Below are 24,536 nucleotides of genomic sequence, written 5' to 3' on the forward strand. Positions count from 1 at the left end.
AGAGGTGTGCGAGGAAAAATCTCGGGGTTCCATAACCAGTCCCCCCTGAGATGCTTAAGTCTCTGTCCCCGGTCACAATTGCCCTTGGGGGTACGAGATCGTTCGTAGGGATCTTTCCCTAGTAGATTGCCGATGGTGTCTATGCCCTGCGTGGTAGGGGCGACCACGGCAGTATAAGCACTGGTCTTGGGAAGGTGACCTAGACCACTCCCTTGGTGCATACCCTTTGCGTCTGGGGGAGGGAGACCGTCGAGACCCTGGAGAGAGCGACTTTGCCTAATAGTCCAGCGGTTCAAATCCCAGGAAGGGTGGAGGTGGTCCCAGCCAGGGTGAGGCTGGTTGCAGAAATGGAGAAGGGGGCTCTGGGTAGGCCAAGGAGGGGGGGGACCCCTGCCTTCTAGTTGGAGTCTGCAACATAGCGGAGGGCTGTGAGAAAGCAACTACACAGCCCTGTGCGGAGAGGGGCTGCAATGCCTCCTCTTGTGTGCAGTCTTCCCCCTCCCTTGAGGAGGTAACTCCGCCCCTGACATACAGGGGATCCCGGCCACGTCCGCACCGAGCTCGGCACACTCGAAGTCGGTGCCGCATGTGCGGTGTCCTTCGGTGCCGGCAGGCTGCGTGCCTGCGCGCTCTGCACCGCCGGTTTTCCGGGGGTAGGTGGTACCAGCGCTTGTTTAGCCGCCGCCCTGCCTGCGGTGCGGGGCGGCTGGCTGATTATCGAAGGGTGAGCCGCTTGCACGTGGCTCTCCGTGCCGCCACCGATCAGCTGTTGCTGCGGCTGGGGGCTGCTCGCTCCTCCCGTCCCGCTCGTTGTTGCTGCCGGCAGGGATCGGGCTGGGGGGCATACAGGGCATTCCGGCGTCCGCACCGAGCTCGGCACGCTCAAGGGCGGTGCCGCACGTGCGGTGTCCTCCAGTGCCGGCAGGCTACGTGCCTGCGCGCTCTGCACCGCCGGTTCCCCAGGGGTCGGTGCCGCTGCCTGCGGTGCCGCTGGTACCAGCGCTTGTTTAGCCGCCGCCCTGCCTGCGGTGCGGGGCGGCTGGCTGATTATCGGAGGCTGAGCTGCTTCCACGTGGCTCTCCGTGCCGCCGCCGATCAGCTGTTGCTGCGGCTGGGGGCTGCTCGCTCCTCCCGTCCCGCTCGCTGTTGCTGCCGGCAGGGATCAGGCTGGGGAGCATACAGGGGATTCCGGCCCCGTCTGCACCGAGCTCGGCACGCTCGAGGGCGATGCCGCATGTGCGGTGTCCTCCGGTGCCGGCAGGCTGCGTGCCTGCGCGCCCTGCACCGCCGGTTCCCCGGGGGTCGGTGCCGCTGCCTGCGGTGCCGCCAGTACCGGCGTTTGCTTAGCCGCCGCCCTGCCTGCGGTGCGGGGCGGCTGGCTGAGTATTGGAGGCTGAGCCGCTTCCACGTGGCTCTCCGTGCCGCCGCCGATCAGCTGTTGCTGCGGCTGGGGGCTGCTTGCTCCTCCCGTCCCGCTCGCTGTTGCTGCCGGCAGGGATCGGGCTGGAGATACTTTCCCCCGTTTCTGCGCTGATGGGGTGAGGGAGGCAGCTTTCCTTTTAAGGGCCCCGGAGGGTCCCTCCTGCTGCGGCCGCTCCGGCACTTCTGGCTGGAGGGCCTTGTCAAGAAGCAGCATTTTTTTTTTTTTTTTTTTTAAAGCCTGAAGAGGACATTGTTGGTGAGTCTTTGTGTTTTTAAGTGGGTACTTAGCACCTTCTTTGTGCCGTTTTCCCCGTCCGATGGTCTGCCTTAGCCGGAGGGCTGATAGCCCTAGCTCCTGGCCTCCGGCGCTTGTTACTGGGACTGGCTGAGCTGTCCCTTTCCTAGCTTGTTCGTTGTTGTTTTTTTTTTTTTTTTTTTTTACAAAATAACAAACGGCTAGCTTATAGTAGCCTAAGTGCCTGAAAAAACTTTAAGAAAAAACAGATAAAGCCATTGAATACACTACTTGGCCTTAGCCTAGTTGGATTCCGTCTGCAGCTGACGGCGGTTAAGAGGAACTGGCGGGGACCGGATCGCGCACATGGCCGGGAGCGCGCGGGGGAGCGGCGCGCACCGGCGCATGCGCGGTCCGGCAGAAACTGCTTGTAAGATCCGATCTGCGGCGCCGGGCGAGCCCGACACCTAATGTGGAGCACCCACGGGGACACTCGAAGAAGAATCCCCATTTATCACTGAGGGCTGACAGGTGCTTGTCCTAAGATCACACACAGCATTATTCAAATTAATATATGGCTGGGAACCCCAGTGTGCACACCTGCAACACATGCCATAGGAACTTTACATAATTTATAAATATAATTTATTAATACATTTAGCACAGTCACAAACAACCCACCTTAACAAGACAGTAGATAGTACGTTCTGTGGTATCTCCATCTGAGCATCCATATACTCACACCATCTTTGGCAGAACCACCTGACATGAACCATCACCTCTCACCACCCTCACCTTTCCCCATCACCACCAGAAACAATTATTTTGGCACCTCTCAAGGACTAAATCTCTCTCTCTCTCCCCCCGCCACTGCCCCTAACTGGCATGCCAATTTATTGTGTTACGCTGATACCATTATGTCTGGTGCTTACTCAGGAGAAGATTTTTCCATAGCTGTATTTCCTCACCTTACTAATGTTGGAGTGTCTTTTCCCTATAAGTTAGTATAACAATGATGTCAACTTTTTTTTTGTGTGTTTGTTTTTAATCATGGCCTTCATATGGTTAGGTATCACATTTGTTATTTGTATTATTTGGTAATTTTGATTCTTCCCCAAGTTCTAAGCTGTGGGGTACTTAAGTAGGGTATAAACTTAGGAAGGCCACTAAGCCAACTTACTTCAACACATCATCCTGTGTGTTAATGTCTGCAGACATATATAGACCTTGTGCCTTAGTTCACCACGTATGAAAAGTCCCAAATATGTATGCCAACTTTGCCTCAACTCAGCATAAAAGTGTTGCTGGCCTGCAGGTCCCTGTGTTACAGTTCACATATTACACTAATATAACAACCTATAATAATAAAACAAATCAAATACATAAGAAAGTAAGACTGTTATAATTAAAAAAAAAAAAAAAAAAAAACAACCACACACACACAGGTTAGCTTTACCTGTATCTCCTGCACCAGTTATGTATGTCAGTTTGTTGCCAGGAGATTTGTGGTTGAATTATGTACTTATGGTCAGAACTTCCCCTTTAACTCTATTATCAGCTCCCCAAATGCTTGGTGTTTTCCTTTGAGCCATTTATATGTGCAAACTTTATTTTTACACACACACACACACACACACACACACACACACACACACACACTTTATATACTTCTAGTCTTTTGCTAACTTACAGAAGCTAATGTCTACAGGATACAGGCCTGCAGCTATCTTGCATTAAATGTTGAATTATAATTCAGGGGAGTCCAATAGCAATTCAAGGATCGCCACACTTGTGGTCATTGTCCTTACATATTCCCCACACACCCCCACCCCAAATAAATGCCCTCCCTCTCCCCCAGAGCCAGGTATCTCCAGCCCCCTCCCCTTTCAATGATGCCACCAACCTACCACACCCACAGCTGCTAGAGCTGCACTGCACCCACCAGGGTCTCTACAGCCACGGCTGCTGAAGCCACAGAGATCGCTGCCACCACACACAGCAGTGGGGTGTGCGCGTGGAGCAGGCAGAGGGGCACACCACACGTGCAGCTCTGAGAAGCTGCATTTAAAGGCTCCAAGAGCCACATGAGGCTCCAGAGCCTGGAAATCACCACACCGCGGTGTGCTGTTCGCCACATGTGGAGAGTGGTGAACATATTGGACATCATGGATATAATCCAAAGGAATAAATATAATAAAGGAGAGCTATCCCAGTAGGCTACAGCAGCAGTGACTGTAACAAAGGCAAACTAGCCTACTCAGCTACAAAGCAGAGAAGCACTGCTACTACTTCCTTGAATATGAATTGCCATTCTTAGATTCTTACAATTTACATCAAAAGTTTAAAATTCAAGTAGTTAGAAACAGAAACTAGTACTAATAAGTAGTAATTTCCTAATTGTAATTCACTAAATTGGTAAAGGCCTTAATGGCTACAACCCTGATTTACTAAAAAGTTTACAAATACTCTTTCAGCATGAATTATTTTCAAATCTATTACTCCTAATCAGAAACAAATTAATTATTTCATATGATACTAAGACTGAAGCAGAAAGGAGTTGCAAGCATGTGCTGCGTAAATCCTCCCAGTAATTTCTAGTATGCAGACAGAATCAGCAGCCAAAACAGTTTATCTGACAAGAGCCGCAGATCGAAGATAAACTCAAGCGGGTAAGATTCCACTAATATTTGTTTAAGCACAGGGAAGGAAAATAAACATTTCTATGCACCACACCTTAAAACTTAAGTTTGGAATTGAAAAAATTCCATCTTAAAAATAAATCTGTATTTTAGAGAGGGATGAGGGAGGAAAAAAATGGATAAAAAAAAGACAGTCGACTTCACATTGGCTTTTAAGAGAGAAATAGTATAACCCACTAACAAAAAAATGCCTCTTCTATTTCTTAGCTTTGTTTAATAGCTATTAACCATCTCTTGATAAAATGTATTTTGAACAAAAGATTGGAAGGGCTGCTAGGAAAAAATTAAGTGTTACTTGTGGGACAACCCCTAAATTCAGAACAAAGTGAATTTTAGTAGGTAAAGTTTTGTACCACACTCAGTTCAGCACCTGGAGGTTTGCTGCTGACATGAACAGAACTGTGCTCTAAAAGTAGTATGCAAGGCAATACGATGCAGCTTACAATGGCCTTTTGTTGACCTTCGGATGGTAAATACCACAAGGAGACAAGTTATTATAGTGTGCATTCACACAAGATTACAACAACCTAATCACCTCTCATTCAGTCTTGTTGATCATGTAATTTATATACAAATTTACAGGTTCTGGATTGCTTTAGCAGTATAACAGTCCCCCATTTCCATATCAGTAAAGCTTCTTTCCATATAAAAGAGCAATTAAGACAGCATGAGTAATCATAAGTTTATGGTGAATAGGAGATATCTACCCTTCATTTTCATAAATCCATATTTCAACCAAAAGCTGAAGTGTCTCCTAGTAATAACTATTTCACACAGCAAATCAGCAACATCTGATGAAATGTTACATCTAATCAGCCTAATTTCCCCATTTTGCCATATGCACAGCATGAATTTTGTTCAGGTTGAACACAATATGCAAAATGGCTACACAGAGACTTGCTATGGCACAGGCTCAGGATTACAGATGTCAGGCTCATGAAATCAACACAAAGTATGTATTAAACAGAAATAAATGATGTAAGAAATAAGCAAAGTCTGAAAGAGAAACCATTAAATAGCTATTTGACTGCAGGTATTGGAAGTACTGTAAAAATAATTCCCCAGGCCAGAATTCAGCATGTAGCTGGGCAGGTAGAAGAGGTTCACTTGATGCCCTAAAGTTCTTATTCATTAGTTCAACTTGAGAATGAATTTAATAACTGCAATACTTCAGTGTAGATTAGGTCTGGCTAAAGACCATGACTTCAAATTGAACCCAGGATACAATTTAATTTTATTCGTTGTTTCCAGATTTGAACTTCACTATCCCCAAGACTTCAGCATTTCCTCTTTTTTTTAAATTAACTTAAAATTGCACTGGCCAGATTTCCAAGAGAGAGTGGTCACAACAGAGGCTAAATATTCAGAGACCAATGCACAACTCAGATTAATGGCCCTGTGTAAGCTTGAAGGCAAGAAAAAAAAAGCAGTGTGGCTATTTCCAGGACTGAAGTGTTCACTTGGATAAGCAAAACACCACACACACCATAGGCAGCAAGAGGACAAGCTCCTCCACTACACTGTCCAACAGTGTGCCACAAACCAACATCTGTGTGGTATATTTCTAAGTGCAAGAGGCAAGTTTAAAATCAGCAGATAAGGATATTTGATTCAACTGCAATGGTCGTTTCTCCTTTCCATTATGAATTAAAACAGTCCAGCAACTTATTTCATATTTAGAATACTTACACCACAGTCTGCAAGCATGGAAGTGTAACTTAAAAGGAAAAACTGCTTGTGATGTTATTGTAGGAGCTGAAAAGCAAACCAGAGTCAAGATTTATTATACAAAATATCTTCTACCAAATCTTTCGTGGCCTTCCATGGTGACTTCTATTTGAACTTACATTTGCTAACACTGATTTTATAAAAACAAATGCGGAAGCATAACACTGCCACACAAAGTAACAGTTCAGAGAATGGCACTCTTTTGGTTCTACTTACCTGGACAGTCAACTTCATCACTCTCATCCTCACAGGTGGGCCATCCATCACACTGCCAGTTCAAAGGGATGCACTGGATAGTACCACTGCGACAGGCAAACTGCCCTGGGGTACAGCGGAGCTCTATGGAAACAAAAAGGAAAGCGTTTTCCCCTAAAGAGAGATATTCTATCTGAATAAGGCTACCTGGAAAATTGTCCACTGCTAGGCACACTACAGATAAATTTAAGCAACCTGGCCTTTCAACGAGATCTCTGATTCATATTGACTCCTCATTTTAAAGGGGATATTTAACAGGACTTTCTTTACCCAGACTACCATTTGCAGAATCACTTTGTCAGACAGCTTTCTATTTGTTGCAAGAGCCTTATATATAGAAGCTGTGAACATTTCAGCCACATGTAAAACGTATAGGCCAGTACGTCAGCTAGCCTGCCCAGGCACAGATAGCTCTAATTTCAAAATCACTTAACCTCTCTAATTTCAAAATCACCAAAAGTTCTGACCCTACATATTTAATTTCAGGATTCAGAGAGATCGGTTCTTTTCTTCATTCCAGGAAAAACATGCAAACTAACATATTGTTGAGTTCTCCAACTTCCTGTACATTGATTTATGGAAACACATCGATATCATCCAAGCAAAAGCATCACTTGAAATTAATTGCAAGTATCTTCCCCCACCCTCACTGCGGGGCCACAAAGCAGATTCTTATTTCCACTCCTTACAGGGATTCCCAAGTAGCTGATGCTTTGAAAAACCGAGTTAAAAAATTAAAACCTACAGATCCTAATCCACTGTCAAAATGTTTCCTATATAAATTACGGATTAAGCAGGCACTTCTAGCTACCTACAAATACATATTATCCTAATGCTTGTTCCTTTTTTGCATTACCGTTTTAAAATACTCAATTATTAGAACCAAAGAAGATTAATCAAGAGCTTATCATAGTACTTGTTTTTAAAAAGCTGAGAACAGAATTTCCAAATTCCTATTACCGACCAATATGTACAACAATGTATTTACAATTACCAATCCAATTTGCAGTTCATCCTCACATATGGACTCGTAAAATACAATTGCCTGATCTTCACAATGTACGAAGATACACTGTGTGGATGGTCTTTCTATATAAGTACAGCCTTTAAGTGAAACTGTAACTACGCGGGCATATTAACGTTATTTCACACCAGGGTTTTACTGCCCTGAAAATACCTAACTATTACAGAAATAAAGATTTTCAAAGCTGTTAGCTGTTCCCTTCGATCAAATACCACAGCCTAAGAATTCTGCTGCTCTTTCAATTTTCCTGGAAATATTCTGCAAAAAAATCTAACAATACAAATGACCCGTCTAAAAAAAGAGATTACAGACATTCATCTGACTGCAAGATGTCATTAACCTCAGTGGACTCACCTTCATATCAACAGAAGTCCATCTGTCACTGCACTTTTAATCTCTTAAGGCAGGTGACTATATGTGGCTGAATCTACTGTTTTAAACAACATTTCTGGTTTTCCACCAGTCAAAGAGTTGGCCCAATTTAATCTATGCTGGAGAACAGATGCATTTCCATACTTCCACAAGTTTAGGCACAAAAAAAGCTTACCCCTGACTCTGAAAGACATGGATTTAAAATTTGACTGTGGCTTAAACATACAAAATCCTTTTTTGACCCTCAAATTATTAACTGAACACCAGGTTAATAAAGTTTGTTTTTAAATTATATGAGGCTTAAGATTACTTTAAATTTTGTTGTTTCATACTGAAATGTATACTTCTAAAATAAACAAAAATCAAAAACAGCCTGATATTACATACTTAATGGATAAAGTACTACAGCATGCCACAGCTTAATAGTTTCTCTGTCAGCATCATTTTACTTTATGGAGAACGGAAGTGCTCACATTAGAGCAAGAAAATAAAAATAGGCATATCCGCCTCCTAATACTCCACCCACTCAGAACATACACTCAGGTCACAAAATAGCTAACAACTCAGACAGACCTGCTATACGACACGTGACAACATCATATGGTATAACTAGGCATGACACTTCTGACCCATTTACAGGATTTTATTCAGTGTGAACATAGCCCAAAAACAATGCATGAACTCTTATACTGCTGGACATAATATAATACTGAGAAAAGTGAGAATAAAAGCTAGATTTTTCAGAATGTAACTAAACTACCAATTTGTCTCAAAAATGAGAGAGGAAAAAGGAAAAATCAGGAAGGAATGGTGAAATGTAGATAAACAGAAGCTTTTTTTTGAGACTAAAAAGTGATAATGGCCACACTTGAACAATCCAGATCACGTATGAAGTAGGCCTAAAATTTCTATTGTTACTTATAACATTATGTCCACACTTCACTGAGTTACTGACATTTATTTAGTCATTTTAGTGTGGATGTCAAAACTATCATGTTGCCATTGGAAACATGGTGTTGCATTGGACTCTCTGGTCATTTTACAACTGGAAATGAAGCAAATGACACAGGGTGTAAATTAAGATATTCTATAGTGCTGCGTAATGAGGAATCTCTGACTTGCAGAAACAACAGAATGACGATTATAGGACACAGCATGGGAGGAGTATTAAAGTTGAACAAGAATGCAATGACAGGAACAGAAGGGGCAGAAGGGCAATACGTAACAGCAAATAATCAAAGCATTGCTATTTTATGCATAAATAATTAGATACTCAGAGGCCAAGATAAAAAGATATGATCATCAGTGGCATTAAACTACTTAAGCAACGCTCAAGCACTTTACGAGATCAACAGAAAGACTCAATAGAATTACAGCCTTATATGGGCAGTAAATGTATTAAATAATTGGGATTATACAATGTTGCCTTGATTATTCATTTGTTCTATATATTCAGGCAAGAAAGGTAACTGATTGCAAACTCCATGCCATACCTATCTTGTGTCAATACCTCCCAACTTAGACTTAAGTTTAGAATAATCAACTGAACCCAATCACTGAACACTCAGCACACTACCACACTGCAAAATGCTTCCACCTGAAGAGAAGAAATCACAGTATGATTCAATTCCATAAAAATAAATTACATTAAAGAAACCCAGAGTGTAAAGTGTAGCATTTAGCACTGCGCATAAGAACCTTGTTTTTGGCATTTCCATCCTAACTCTGAACCCTGGTTTTCCTACCTTTCTGAAGCTTAATAAGATCATTCCCCTCCCGCCACTACAGTACTGCCTGATACCCTGTACACTTTGGCCAATACTGTACAAATGAAACGTGAAATATTTGTATCTTCACTTGTTGATGTGTGCTCCATGCTCAATAAATTACATAATGTAGTCAAACCCTGCACTGATGGAATGCCATCCTGCAAAAAGATCTTAACTCCTTTACTTATGTAACTTCAGTTAACATATGGAAAAATACAAGACTCCACAAAAAGTCTTACATTCACTCCTGTGTGTACCACATGGACATTAAACTGGTAGATCATTCACTGACTATTTTTAAGGAGTGGACTTTTTAAAACCCTTACACAATATTGACACATCACACCAATTTCCACTGAACCACTAAGACATACATCTGTGACCTATCACCTAAAGCCATACCAAATTCCAAGCTTCCGGTAAATACTACTGAAAAGCCAGCGCTGGTGTTCAAAATAAAGGTGCTAAATACATATACATTTTTTTAAATGGGAAAAAGGCACTCTCCTTCAGCAGATATGCTCAAACAAAGAGTATCTTCACTCAAATTTTTTTTAAAAGAAAGTTTGCTTCCGAGTTGAAATCAAATGTGCCACTCGTGAAACCAAGGAGCACGGGGAAGGATGGGGAGAAGAGTTGCAAACTATCCTCTAGAACATGGGTGAGCAAACTTTTTACAGCAGGCCCCATTTTTTGTCCCTGCAATTAGCAGCCCCCCTCTCACCCCCATCCTGTCTAATGTAATCCAAACCAATGGAAGTTTTGGTTATGTTCATTTGGGGAGGGGCAAGGGAAAGCTTTTAGCATGTGAAAGAAGGTAAGTATGTAGAACGCAAAAATTTATGAATCTGTGTATATAAATGTGAATACACATACATAAAAACAGTAACAGATTTCAACATTTTTAATTACATGGATGAGCCTGACAGCCGGCAGCCAATCATGCTCCACCCATTACAAAAGTTCACACCCTCCTGAGGGGATTTGCCCTCCTCTCCAAGCACCCCTTCTCGAGAACACGTCTGAAAAATCTTAGCTGCGGGCATCAACAGGCCCTGTCTATAGCACTGTGAGACTTCTTCCAGTTACACAAAACTTATTGATAAATGTTTTTATTGACAAAAACACCCCAAAAATTACAAGAGAATTTGTCAACACTGCAATTTAAAGTTTCTGCATTTGGGTTGACAAACTTCAAACAGCTCCATTGTGGACTCTCTATTTTTAAATATACACCTTTTCCAATTTACAGTTCTATAGACTGTGTTCAAGAATATCCCACTAAGACAGAATGAATTCATTGCACAGACTGAATGTGTCATGTGTCCTGCCCCGCACACCCCCTCCCCTGCCAGAACTGAACTAATAGGAAAGTGAACACTTGCTCCCTGGTTAGAATGTAAAATTAAGGCAGGCCTGCAAAAGTTACGTACTAATCACTAGATTCAAATCAAGAATCCCATCCAAATGACAGCCTGTTTCTAGGTCATAATGGCACAAAACTAGTCTGCCTCAGGGACTCCTAGTCCTTTGCTGAAAATACAAGGGTAATAATTCATCAGAAACATAATAATAAAACTCCCTTGCACCTCTGAAGAATAATTAGCATAAGCAAAGAGAAGTACAACAACTTTTCACCGCATACAGATTTTGTAAAAAACTAATTATGCACAGCAAGTGTGGAACACATTGATTCAACTACAACAGGTCACAGTAGGAGCCAACACATACATACCCTACCACATACAAGAGGTCCCTCTGAAGACATAGATAGAACAGGTTCAACCTCTTCAGCCCAGCACTCTCTCATCTGGCAACATTCATCAGCCAGCATGATTTTAGTTAGCTGGATGTCCTCTTACCATGGATGTGGCTAAGCTTCCCATGGTCAGTTTGTTTACAGCCACCAGTCCTGGCTCTCAGTGTACTATGTTGTTATTTACCCCTACATGTCTTCTAAGAGGACAGTAAGCAGTGGAAGTGTTGGTAATGCTGCTAGATATTAGTGGCCTCCTTGAGTTCAGTAAATTCTCTTGTTCAGCACCAGTCAGGTCCCAGTGGTGTCAGATTAGAGAGGTTCAACCTCTAGCAGCTTTTACAACACTGGGATTGGTTTAGGTGCACTTATTAATTGTTGCATTAAAATACTATTAAAATTGATTATTTTATTGAACAAGTGATCCCTCTCATACTTTGTGTTTGTGCACACAACTCAATAAAGATTACTAGGAATGGTGGGAGAAGAGCCACTAGATAACACTTGTCTTTAAAAGCCAACATAAAACATGCGCACCTTGGGGAACCCAAAAATACAGCAAGTCCGAAACACCAGAAATACAAAAATCCAAGAAACAGTATCAATAATATGCATAATTGTGGTCATTTAAAAAAATACGTTCTGAACTACTAACCCCTTCCCCTCTCAATGCTCTATTCTTCACAGATCAAGACAGCATGCTTGGTAAAATGTAAAACTGAGTAAAGAAGTCTGCTGGGTTTTAGAAGTAATATTTTCCAACAGTCAAGTAAAAAAAAAATTTATTTTGCATTTAATATTTTGTTGGATATCGTATAAAACAGTTCTGTATGTGAAAAAGTGCTCTCTCTCATGTGAAACTTACGCTGCATTAGAAGCAAGTGCACAACATCAAGTGCGTAAGTTCTCCAAGTCCCCTTTGTTAACTAAGAAGTATGCAGAATTCAGTGGTGTTGTAAGAACGCAAGTAGAGATACAAGAGAAATACCTAGGTTGCCTGTCCTGTGGATTTCTCTTTTCTGCACACAAGTGCATCCTTTATACATCTATATCAAATCAAGCCCATTTTTTACACATTTAAAAATCTCATTTTTCCCCAAGTCCCAGTCATGAACCTCCATCCAAAGTGGACAAGATGAAAGAGAACATGTGAAGGAGTCTATAATTTGCTCTCGCTTTCGGGCTGTGAACTTTGGCAATGCCGTGAAGCCATTAAAACACAAGGAGAGTTTTCAAACTTTTGGAAGGAGATAAACACAGTGTCAGAATGAATATGGGAGGAATTCTTATATGCAGGGCTTGCTTCTTTAATTTGCTTTAGGGCAGGCGCGTCTAACCTGCAGCCCACAGGCTGCACGCAGCCCTGGACAGCTAGTAATGCGGCCCCACAAGATCGTAAACTTTTAACATTATTATGTGATTTATATACATTAACTATATTATATATTTTGTACGCGGCCCAAGACTATCTTCACTCAATGTGGCCCAGGCAAGCCAAAAGGTTGGACACCCATGCTTTAGGGAGTCTGAGTCATAAAAACTGAATCTGACAGATGCCTTTGAGCTAGGTTTCAATCAATCATTTTCAGTAGCTATGACTCAAGCAATTAAATTAATTGCACTATCAATCATATGCTACCATTTATTTAAATATGTCATATATTTTCTAAATTTTCCAAATATATTGGATTAAATTATAACGTTAGATATAAATTATAATGTTGGAAGCATACACTGTAAAATCAAAAGAAATAATTTTCAGTTCAGCTAATACAAATACTATAGTGCAATCTATCATGAATGTTGAACTTAAACAGAATTATGTAAAAAAACCCTGCATTCAAAAATAAAACACAAACTTTAGAGCCCACAAATCCACTCAGTCCTACTTCTCATTCAGCCCATCTCTCAAACAAGTTTGTTTACATTTGCAGGAGAGAAAGCTGCCCACTTTCTGTTCACAATGTCACCTGAAAGTGAGAACAGGTGTTTGGATAGCACTGTTGTAGCTGACGCATCGCACAATATTTACATGCAAGATACCCTAAAGATTCAAATGTGCTTTCACACTTCAACCACCATTCCAAAGGACGTGTCCATGCTGATGGCAGGTTCTGCTCAACAACAATGCATACCAGTGCAGAGAAATGTATGTTTATGTTCATTATCGGGGTAAAATGATGCTAACAACAGTTCATTTTCCTTTGTGTTCGTTCAGGTTCTATAGTTTCCACATCACAAGGTTATTCTTTAAAGACTTCTGAAAGCATACTCCATACCTCATCCCTCTCAGATTTTGGAAGGCACTTTAAGTTCTTAAACCTTGGGTTGACTGCTGCAGCTCTCTTTAGAAACCTCACATTGATATCTTCTTCATTTTTTGTCTAATCTGCAGGGAAAGTGTTCTGAAAATGTACATGCGCCCAATTATCATCTGAGACTAATGATGAAATACATGCATAATTTGAGTTAAACAGAGCCAGAGACAATTTTCCCTCAAGGATTTCAGTCACAAATTTAATTAACACCTTTTTTTAAGCAAAAGTCATTGGTATAGAAGCCTGTCCTCAAGAAAGGTCACCAAAGCACAAAGGAGCATAAGAATTTTCAGCATATCTGGCACATAAATAGCTCGCAATGCCAACTAAAAAAGTCCTGTGTGAATACTTGTTCTCTTTCTGGTGACACCATAAATAAGAAGTGGGCAGCGTTCTCTCCTGTAAAAGTAAACAAAACTTGTTTGTCTTAACAATTGGGTGAACAGAAGGTAGGACTGAGTAGACTTGTAGGCTTTAAAATTTTATATAGTTTTGTTTGAGTACAGTTATGTAACAAAACCCACCTACATTTGTGATTTGCGCTTTCACAATAGAGACTGCACTAAAGTACTTGTACGAGATGAACTAAAAATATGCTTTTGTCTTTGTGCAGTGAAAATACTTATAATCAAAAACACTAGTTGAGAACTGTACAGTTTGTATTTTGTGATTTAACTCAAATCAAGATATTTCAAAGTGTAAAAATCCACAAATATTAAATAAATTTCAGCTGGTATTCTAGTGTTTAACAGTGCAATTAAAACTGTTTCATCTGAATTAAATCAAAATTACTTGCAATTTAAAAGTTAATCATGTGCACTAGCCCCGGTTTTCATATAAAATTTGACGTGTGCTAATGCTGTGTGATCTCAAAAGCATGATTACGGCTCTTACAGGATCCCTTTTCTAATAAGCAACAAACACTGTATTACAGTGTGAAATGTCACAGGTATCTTAAATGGTTTTGATTGGATTTCTGATGGCACTTTTTTTTTTTTTTTTTTTAAAAGGACAAGAGTCAGTCTGCTAGAAATAGCCCTTGAGAACAGTTTTAACAGATTATCTTTAGTCTGAATTTACAAATGGGACAATTCATCTGCATACTCCTAAACAGAACAAACTGTCCTATGGACCACACCAATGCTCATAAGGTGTTGCTATTCCAGAAAACATACTGCTGAAGCCGATCAATAGCTGCAAGCTGACCAATGGGGTGAATGTGAAGGGGTGAGAGAGACAGGAAGTAGATGAAAATGAAATTGGAGTACTGCTTTAAGAGGATCAGCAATGGCAGTGGTGATATTTTCAAGTCTGTTATAAAAAGGAAAACATGAAATCCAATATTAAACTTCAAAAGTCTATAGAATACAAGAAGAGACAGCCTGATATATTAAGTAATGTGATCTGTCCAGCTGAGACACTCACCTGAAAGAAGTCTTGCCAGACCTAGCCGTGAACCTGTAATTTGAAATTTAAAAGAAAACTTACCAAATAGTTGGAAATGTAATTGATCAAAACCAGAAATATAAAGATAAAAATGCCAGTAGCTTTAAACAATATAGTCGACACAAGCTGGCAGCATCTCCCTCTACCTACTAACTACTTTTCAAGTCAATGACATGCAGCAGAAAATTTAGGATCCAGTGTATGTAATCCAATCACAAGTATCTCATTTGTCAGAAATCTAGATCTTTATGTGAAAAGGAAAGAATCCGTCATAGGTGCTTGGTCACAGTTCAACCTTACCAACTTCTTGGAATCTGTGGACAATAACGTTTTGTTAATCCAAAACCTGGTACAGTTTCCAAATTTTATAGAATACTTGTACACCTTTTCTTCACTTAGAAAGCCAGTATTTTAGATTCCAAGAGGCCTACTGTATCATCTAATTTGACCCTTCTGCTCATTTCCCTACATGAGTGTTTCCTAAACTTGAAACATTTGTGTTGCCCTTTTGGGACTTCATGAAAAATCAGGAGATAAGCACTGCGATGGTACTGGGAAAGGAGGGACACCCATAAGGCGGATTTATTTTCTGCTACGTACCCTTTGAGATCCTTTTGAGTACCACCAGTGGTGCGCATTATCACATTTTGGGGGAACACTGCCCTACACTATTCTTACTAGACAGAAGCCTGAACTTTAGAACGTTATATTTTTCATCATACACCTCAAGAACACACAGGTTTAGCTGACTAGTCAGTTACTATAATGTCCCAAAGCTAACAACTTATATTTTCCAGGATTCGAAGCACTATCTATTCTTTAATGAACAAGTGCTTAACTCCAGCCCAGCTTCCCCCTTTCACCATACAGGTACTGTGGAAAACTGCTGTAGAAGAATATTTGCTTGAAGACAGCTTGAGTTGGAGAAAAGGAAAATATCCATAAGATCCATGGCTCATAGGACTTGTTACCACCCAGTCTAGGGAATGTACACTTTCCCATGTTACATTATTTTATTAACTATAATCACTAATTCTAGCTGAAGAATCCTTCTGAGACTTTCTGCCAAGCTATTCTACCACTTTACAACAGCACTCTCACTTTTTCAGCCTCACGTGTATGGATCTATCAGGCAATATCTCCTTGGAGGCCAAAAAGTCTTCTCTACAAGAATGCTTCTCTGAAGTTAATATCTCAATTCTGGTTCACCTAGTCAGCCATCCTTTTGAAGTCCCCTTCATCCAAATGCAACTCAGGATCAAGTTTGGTGGATTATGCCTCTAATAAATATACCAGAAGCCACATGACTCGTAAGGTGTATGTGACACATGTACAGCTAATTCAGTTCACAAAAACTTTATACAGTTTTAAATTTGTATCATACTGAAATCTAGCATACTAAATTCCCAGCTAAAACAACAGAGCTTAAAACACTACCACTTTTAAACAATATGCAACATTCACCATGCTGGTTGGAAGACTCCAGCTGGCTCTCAATTAAAAGGTTTGTAGATGCTTTGGCACTTATTCAAAATAGCACTTAAGCACATAATAAATTCAAATATATGTTTAGCTCCCATTAACATCAATAGGAACTAAGTGTGTGCATGCTCAAGTGTGGCTAAGGATTATGTATTAAATAAACACAAAAATCACTAGTGGTTGAACATCTCTAGTCTGGCACCCTTGGGACCTGACCCGGGCTCAACGAGAGAATTTGCCAGCCCACAGGAGGTCAATGCTGTCTAGCAGCACTACCAACATCTCCCGTTTACTGGGCTCTTAGAAGATATTGCTCAGATGAGAGCATGGTGGACTAAAGAGGTTCGACCTGTTTTAACTTTTTACACTTGGTTATTATGTACGCATTTTATTTAAAGAAATTTAAAAGCAAATGCCATGCATACATAAGTGGTACTTTGTATTTCAATAGGTATTCTGCATATAACATACATTTGGAAAGAAGGCTAACAATTCTACAAATTAAATTTCACAGTTAAATGTGCATGGTCTTCAGAATCAAGGCAAGAAAATCCTTATAACACCACAGTGTCCAATACGCTCCCCAGTCGCCAGATGGGGTCAACAGGGCAGTGCAGTGCGGCGAAATGCAGCTCTAACGAGCCACACTTGTGAGGCATGCCTTCGGCTGCTCCGCACATGCGCCTCACCACATGGCGGGACACGTGCGTGGTGGAGGCAGCTCCTCCAGCCATGGCAGGCTCCAGCCACGGCGCAGCTTCATCCTGGGACAGCTTGGGCAGCAACATCTTCAGCCCAGGGTGGCTCCAGTGAGTAATTTGGGGGTGGGAGACAGTCTGTGGTGATCCACTGGATTTCTTTTGGACACCATTGTTATAACACCTTCGATAGTTCCGGTACGATGGCAGTGGTACTACAAGTTGTCTGTGTTGAAAATTACCCACTTTTCAGAGGACTACAAAACCTCCTAGCGCAATGGACCAAACTGAAGGACATATACAAGAAAAATGAATTTTCTTGATTTTATCAATTTTAATTAGATCTCTGGTTCTGACTGAAAGCGTCTTGGGAAGGAACTGTGTCTGTGTTGTACACAGCAATCGAACTATCAGCACCTAAACAAAGGCTCATGAAACAAAATATCATGAAATTGATCTTAAATGGTCAATCAAGGCACTAATAATAATAAAGTGCTCAAATGGAGGTAATCTTCTAATGAAGGACACACAACATTTGTATACAATACATTTCAAGAGACTATGGAACAGTCTGTTAAGATGGAAGGCTGTCAAATGAGAACAGGCTTTTGAACATATTTGTCCGCTTTAAGCTCATCTTTAATTTCTGATCCCAGGTGCTCTACAGTAGAATGTCTCTGTTCAAAACACTACTCTCAAAACAGGATGCTAAAATTAAGTCACAACTCAGTGGTATTTCCTCTCAGCTCTAGGCCTCAAAAGAGACATCTCAGAGAAGACTGGAAAAAGGTAAATAGAGAGCCTATCTATAAAAAGGGAAATAAGGACAACCCAGGGAATTTCAAGCAAGTCTGTTTAATTTCTATACCAGGAGAGATAACTGAACAAATAATTAAGGAACCCATTTGCAAGACATATAGAAGATAATAATGTGATAACTAACAGTCAGCATGAATTTGTAAAGAATAAATCATTTAAAACCAGCCTCATAACTTTGACAGGATAACAAGTCTTGTGGATAACGGGGAAGCAGTAGATGTGGTATGCTTAGAATTTAGTAAAAGATGTGATACAATCTTGCATGGTTCTCTCATTAAACTAAGGAAATGAGGAGACTATAAGGTGGGTGGATAACCATTCCCAGAGAGCAATTATGAATGGTTCATAGTCATACTAGAAGAGCAAAATAAGCGGGGCTCAACAACGATCAGTTCTGGGACTGGCTCTAGCCGATATCATCAATTATTTAGATTATGGCACAGAGAGTACACTTAAAAGTTTGCAGGTGATACTGAGTCGGGAGGGGTTGCAAGTGCTTTGGGGGATAGACTTAATTCAAAATGATCTGGACAAATCAGAGATATGGTATGAGGTGAAATTCAATACAGACAAATGCAAAGTACTCCACTTAGGAAGGAACAACTAATTGCATGTGCACACACACGAGAAATGACTGTCTAGGAATAAGTACTACAGGAAGGGATCTAGAGGTCACAGTGGATCTCAGGTTAAATATGAGTCAATGTGATACTATTCCACAAAAAGCAAATATTCTGGGACATATTAACAGGAGTGTTATAAGCAAGACACATGTTGTAATTCTTCCACTCTACTCAGGAATCAACTGGAGAACTGTGCCCAGCTCTGGGCACATTTTATGAAAAGCGTGGACAAACTAGAAGTCCAGAGAAAAGCAGAAAAAGCATTAAAGTTCAAGAAAAATCTGACCTAGGAGGAAAGATGGCAAGAATTGGGTTTGTGTAGTCTGGAAAAGAGAAGCCTGAAAGGCAACGTAACAGCTTTCAAGAACCTAAAATGTTATGGGGGAGAAAAATTGTTCTCTTCAATAATAGGATAAGCAGTAATGGGTTCAAACTGCTGCAAGGGAGGTTTAAGTTTGGCGTTAGGAAAAACATCCCGTCAGGGTGGTTATGCATTGGAATAAATTGCCTACGGAGGACATTGGACCCCCATTATTGTAGATTTTTAAGAACAGCTTAGATAGTCACCTGTCAGGGATAGTCTAGATGGTGCTTGGTCCTTTCATGAGTGGAGGAGACTGGACTTAACCTCTTGAACTTTCTTCCACTTGTATGATCTCTCCATCTCTGGCCACTCATCCAAAACCTTGTTTCTTCATTTCACTACCATAGCCACAGTACTTCCTTCTGATGTACCCTAGTGGCACCACACTGTGCATTTATGCAGATAGATCCTGCCTGGCAGTTTATAGCAGTGGTTCTCAACCAGGGATACATGAACCCCATGGGGTACAGAGGTCTTCCCAGCAATACATCTTCTCAGCTAGCTATTTGTCTGGGTTTACAACAGGCTGCAGCGACAGCAACGGTGAAGTCAGTACAAATTAAAACTTCACACAATTACTTGTTTATGCTGCTCTATGGGTGTTGAAACCTAAGTAAAATATTTATATTGCAAAAGATGTATAATTATATGATAATGAGAAAGTAAGCAATTTTGAGTAACTGTGCATAACACATTTTTGCGTCAGAATTTCACAAGCAAATAGTTTAAGTAAAGTGAAACTTGAGGCAAGAAAAATCAGATTACTGAAGGGGTGCAGTTGTCTAGAAAGATTGAGAATCACCTGTTTATAGAAGCTCTAAGACAGTACAGCAAGTTTTCAGTGGTTGTTTGCTGCCTCACGATGGGGGGGTACCCAAGGGAGGATTTTTCAGGAACAGTTGCACCATTTTAGATGAATTAATTTAATTAAAGCACAGGCACTTTTTGCCTTTGTTGGGCAATTCTGTTATGTTGGCACGCAGCTGTCTTGATTTATTTATTTTAAATAGCTCTAGCATCTCAGGGGTCGGAGTAGGAATTTGAAGTTTGGCAGAGCAATAGTGCTAGAGTTTGAAAAGTGCCTTTTCCTAACCATGTGTAAATCAAGATGGTTTTTTTTATGGTTTAGTCCTAGGTCAAATCTCACTGCTGCATGCTGAGAAGGACTTGTTAGAGGCTTGGATTTAATTCTGAGCATTCAATCTGCATTGTACACATGTTCCTCAGTCCTACACTAGCTCCTGCAATATTCTAGAACAGCCACACAGACCAAAATAGACTGCACAGAGAAGAGACACAATCCCCACCTCCGCAGGGATGACCTTTGTCCTATAGCAGACTAAACCGGAAACTGCTCTTCTTACTGATGTTAGTTCTCTAACCCTTCACAAAGTCAAGGCCTCAAATCCTTAAAAAGAGAAGGAAAACTATCAGCCCCTTCATGTGCTGCCTTGTTCCCTCCCATTTTGAGGAAGAAAAATCCAGTAGATTGTTCAAAGTCAGTTCTCAAAGCTAGGAATAAAATCCAGGTCTCCAATACACCAGACTCCTCCAGGTACAGAGGCAGTGTGGCTGAGATGCCCCACAGCCAAGGGCGGGAGCACAGCCCTGTGGGAGTATACGGAGCCCTGGAGCAGCCAGGCTGCAATTACAGACCCTACCGCTAGCTAGAAGTCTGAACTCCTGGTCCCCAGCTGTGAGGCACCACAGGCACCCTGCCTCTTCCCCCAAATGCCTCACCCAGTCTCCACTTGGTCGATGCCAGCCCTTCTGGTGCCCCTGGCTGGGGGGGACTCTGCTCTGGCAGTAGCAGGGGGCCACAACTGACCAAGCGGGGGAGGAGGATAACTCAGGAAAAGAGGCAGGGTGGATGCACAGAAGCGCGCTGAGCCCTGTGGTAGCAAGGTACACTCCTGGCCCCCTGTCACCCGCTGCAGGGTTACGGGCCTGGGTCATGGTGCCACACAGTCACCCGGCCTCTCCCCTCAACTACCTCCCAGCCCCACTTCTTCCCCTCCCTCCTGAAGCTTGCGGCACACCAGAAGATCAGGAAGGAAAGTGGGCCAGGTGACGGGGCCACAACTGTAATGAGACCTAGGTTAAATCAGTTAACCAATTAAGCACCATTGTTTTACCTATTAACTATTTTAACATCCCTAATTTAGAGAGAGAGGGACAAAGCTTGTATGCTTTTGGTTAACCAATGAGACCCAATCTTTCTTTAGGAAAATACCTAAAATGTAGATGTACATAAGATTAAAATTGGTTAAAAATCACTATACCATTACAGATAGGTTCAATGTACTCCATATCAAATATGTGCTAGCAATCAATAGGCAGAACTGTTTTGTGGTCCCCTGGTAATTTTCGTATAATGAATGACATACATGAGTGACAAAACATCTTAGATCAACATACCCCACTATTCCCTGTAAGCTGAGCACTTGGGCAATCACTCAGGAGAGAGTCAGGTGGTACCCAGCTGATTACCAGAATACCCACAGAGAACAGCATGAGATTCTATGGTGGTGCACATTAACACATTCTTTGGTGCACATAAAATTTATTCTGCCCATGGATGGAAAAAATTAAAGGGAACAGTGACAGCCATACAATTTTAGATTCTTTAATTGTTTCCAGTAAGAAGTCGTCACTCAAAACAAACTAGCAAAGCGCAAAGAATCGGTTTGGGAGCCAGATTCTCTGCTATGTCTGTTAAATTTGGAGGAATTATTTGCACTTCCTAAAACAAACTAAATACTATTCCTTTACTAACCTAGTACTCTCAAGGTTATTTTGGGCCCTATGTTTGTATCCTTAAAATACACATTCCTCTCCCTACCACCATGGCAAACAGGAACCATTTGGGCTCAGATTAATTTTTCCTCAACTTCTGACAAAAGCTGTTTGTCGAAAACACCTTTGAAAGACGGCCTGGGAAAGTGGGGAACTCTAAGTTACCCAGAGGGCACCAAAACATCCCATATCACTGATTGATTGACGTATGTTCAGAATTGACATATGTAGAAGGCGTATGCAGAATAGTCCAGCTTTTTCCCCCCAAGCAGAAAATTTTATTCCAAGAGTCTAACCAGCAACTTCAGATGCAGCCAAACTTTTACCGATAACCATCTAAGAGCAAACGGTGAAAGTACTAAGCCATTTTTGCTAGGTAAAGAATAACTTCAGTAAAAACATAGGGACTCCACAGTAAAATACAATAACTAGCCAGAAAAGAGCACCCATACTGTTCAGATCTCTGGGAAACTGTCTCTAAAGAAATGGAAAATGTAATTCCAACGTATTAGATGAGTAGCATTTGTCTAAAAAATCTGAGATTGAGGAAATACGGAGTACGTCCAAATGAGACACGATATAGAGATTTGCACAATGTGAACACCCAAAGTAGCCCAGACTCTTAATAATTATACAATATTAAACAATGGTTTCAGAGTTTATTAGGAACACTGGTGAGCAAACCCATTTGTTTCCTCAAGGGAACAGATGTTTCTAGTCTTCAGGGGAAAAAAAGGCACAAATTAAAAAGCCTTTAGCAAGTACACACACGTAGATTTAAGCATGTGAGAATTCCAAATGAATTCAACAGGGCTAATCAAGAGTTTAAGGTGAGGCACATAAAAACCTTCCTGAACCAGGGAATGAACTAACCCAGGAGTCTAATGATACATGAAAGCATGTATGTCAAACCCACTCTATGAAATCATCAGTAGTTTAAATGACTAAAATGATTCCCATTTTGCACAGCCAAAAAGAACATATTAAACATGTATAAACTTTAAGAGAATCTCTCACATAAGATTCCAAACAGTATAAAACCTACATCCAAAGCAGCGCTTTTCAATCTGGGGTCTGCAGACTCCTGTTGCTCTAGTAAGTCTAGATGTCTGAAAGGGTCCATACCGCCATTCAAATTTGTTTAATGGCCCATAAACGAAAAAGTTTGAGAACGGTTGATATAAAGGATGTACATGACAATGTAAGTGCACATCAGAACACATACACAAAAGAAAAATAATTTCGGTCTAATTTTTCATATTACTGGTTATACCCACCCATGAAAGTTCTAGAACACTTGACAGTAGGGTAACAAAGCTAAGTTACACAGAAACATTTTACTTTGACTCTTTATATATGAAAATGAGAATTCTCTCCTTTATGTGCAAGCTGATACAATTTCAGTCATGTTCTGGAGCAAATGGTTCATGTCCTAAATAGCATTCCACTGCTTAAATTAAGCCTGACATGACAGGAATGCAGTCAATATTAGTACAGTAAACTCTTTCATATCCGTCAGCCCCAGAACCAGGAGGTTGCCGGATAGTCATATATTTTAATAGAGAAGTATATCTAGCAATGCATAACACTAAAGAAAAACAAGATTAGATATTAAACAAACAAAATGTATGCAGGAGTACTTTATTCTCCAACAGTAGCATTGTACCCTGTAAACTTATGCTGTATTTGCTTTCACTACACTGTGCTCATGGAAATACAATACATTTACTTATGGTTAAAATGCCAGTTATTTGAGAGTTCTGGATAATAGAAGGCCAGCTATGGAAGAGTTTACTGTAGGTAATACATATATCCAGATTATTTGAGCCATCTCAGCTTTATTCTTCAATACAATAAGTGCAGTCAACCCCAAGAAGAATTCTGGATATTAGAATTCTGGGCAGACCTACGAAATATCACGGTAATAAGTTTTAAAAGTTGTATCTGGAACCATCAGTTGTTTCTGAAACCAGGATGTAGAAATCTTTATAGAAGTCTGCCAAGCCTAACATTTTACAATGGTCAATATACTGCCACAATTCTTTGAGGTATGCACTATCAATCATTACATTTGTGCAAGCCTAATCCTTGTGCCTTCTAGGCACAACCTCATTATAAGCGTTAAATAACTTAATAAACCTGTCGTGTTTAGTAAAAAACATTAAGATACGGAGGGACAATTTATAAAGGGACCTGGAAAAGAAAATCCATCTGTAAACAGCATACAGAAACTTTTCCTAGGTCTGCTCAGTGACTGAAGCTCTCAATTTCTTTACGGTTCAAGCCTACATTATTTATATATATAAATAAAATAAATCATTACGCTTTTAGCTTGTAATATTGTAAAAAACCAGGATACCAGGTCAAAACAAAAAAGCAGTCCAGACCAAGGAGTGGGTCTGTCCCATGAAAGCTCACCACCTAATAAATTATTTTTTTAGTCTTTATAGTGCTACTGGACTGCTTTTTTGTTCTGATAGAATATAAGCTAACATGGCGCTCTCTCTCCATTACTAAGATGCCAGGTGTAGTGTTATCTTCCTGAGTCTGCAAAAAGATCCATTACAATTGTTGCTGCACACAGATTTGTCAAGCAACAGCACGGTGAAGTTCAGAGCCATGTAAATAAAAATAAAGCTCTTGTTAACAAGCATCAGCAGAACTACACTAACGCAATTCTAACATTATAAGCACCATGAATAAACTGGTTTTATTAAGAGGGAAAGAGGA

At 40.8% G+C, this 24,536-nt stretch overlaps 1 protein-coding gene across 2 annotated transcripts in view; it reads right to left on the reverse strand.

Moving 5' to 3' along the window:
- The window catches only part of DGCR2 (DiGeorge syndrome critical region gene 2), a 75,465-nt gene that overhangs the window by 36,917 nt on the left and 14,012 nt on the right, over positions 1 to 24,536 (reverse strand). The window contains exons 2-3 of one of the 2 annotated variants that reach the window (XM_075012527.1): positions 15,004 to 15,036; positions 6,301 to 6,423 (exon numbers count right to left, since the gene is read on the reverse strand). In XM_075012527.1, the coding sequence (XP_074868628.1) occupies positions 6,301 to 6,423; positions 15,004 to 15,036 (156 nt within the window). The remainder of the gene's footprint in view (positions 1 to 6,300; positions 6,424 to 15,003; positions 15,037 to 24,536) is intronic. The other variant, XM_075012528.1, reaches the window with a different exon arrangement.

Source organism: Carettochelys insculpta, chromosome 18 (genome assembly GCF_033958435.1).
Source record: "Carettochelys insculpta isolate YL-2023 chromosome 18, ASM3395843v1, whole genome shotgun sequence".
Lineage (NCBI taxonomy): Eukaryota > Metazoa > Chordata > Testudines > Carettochelyidae > Carettochelys > Carettochelys insculpta.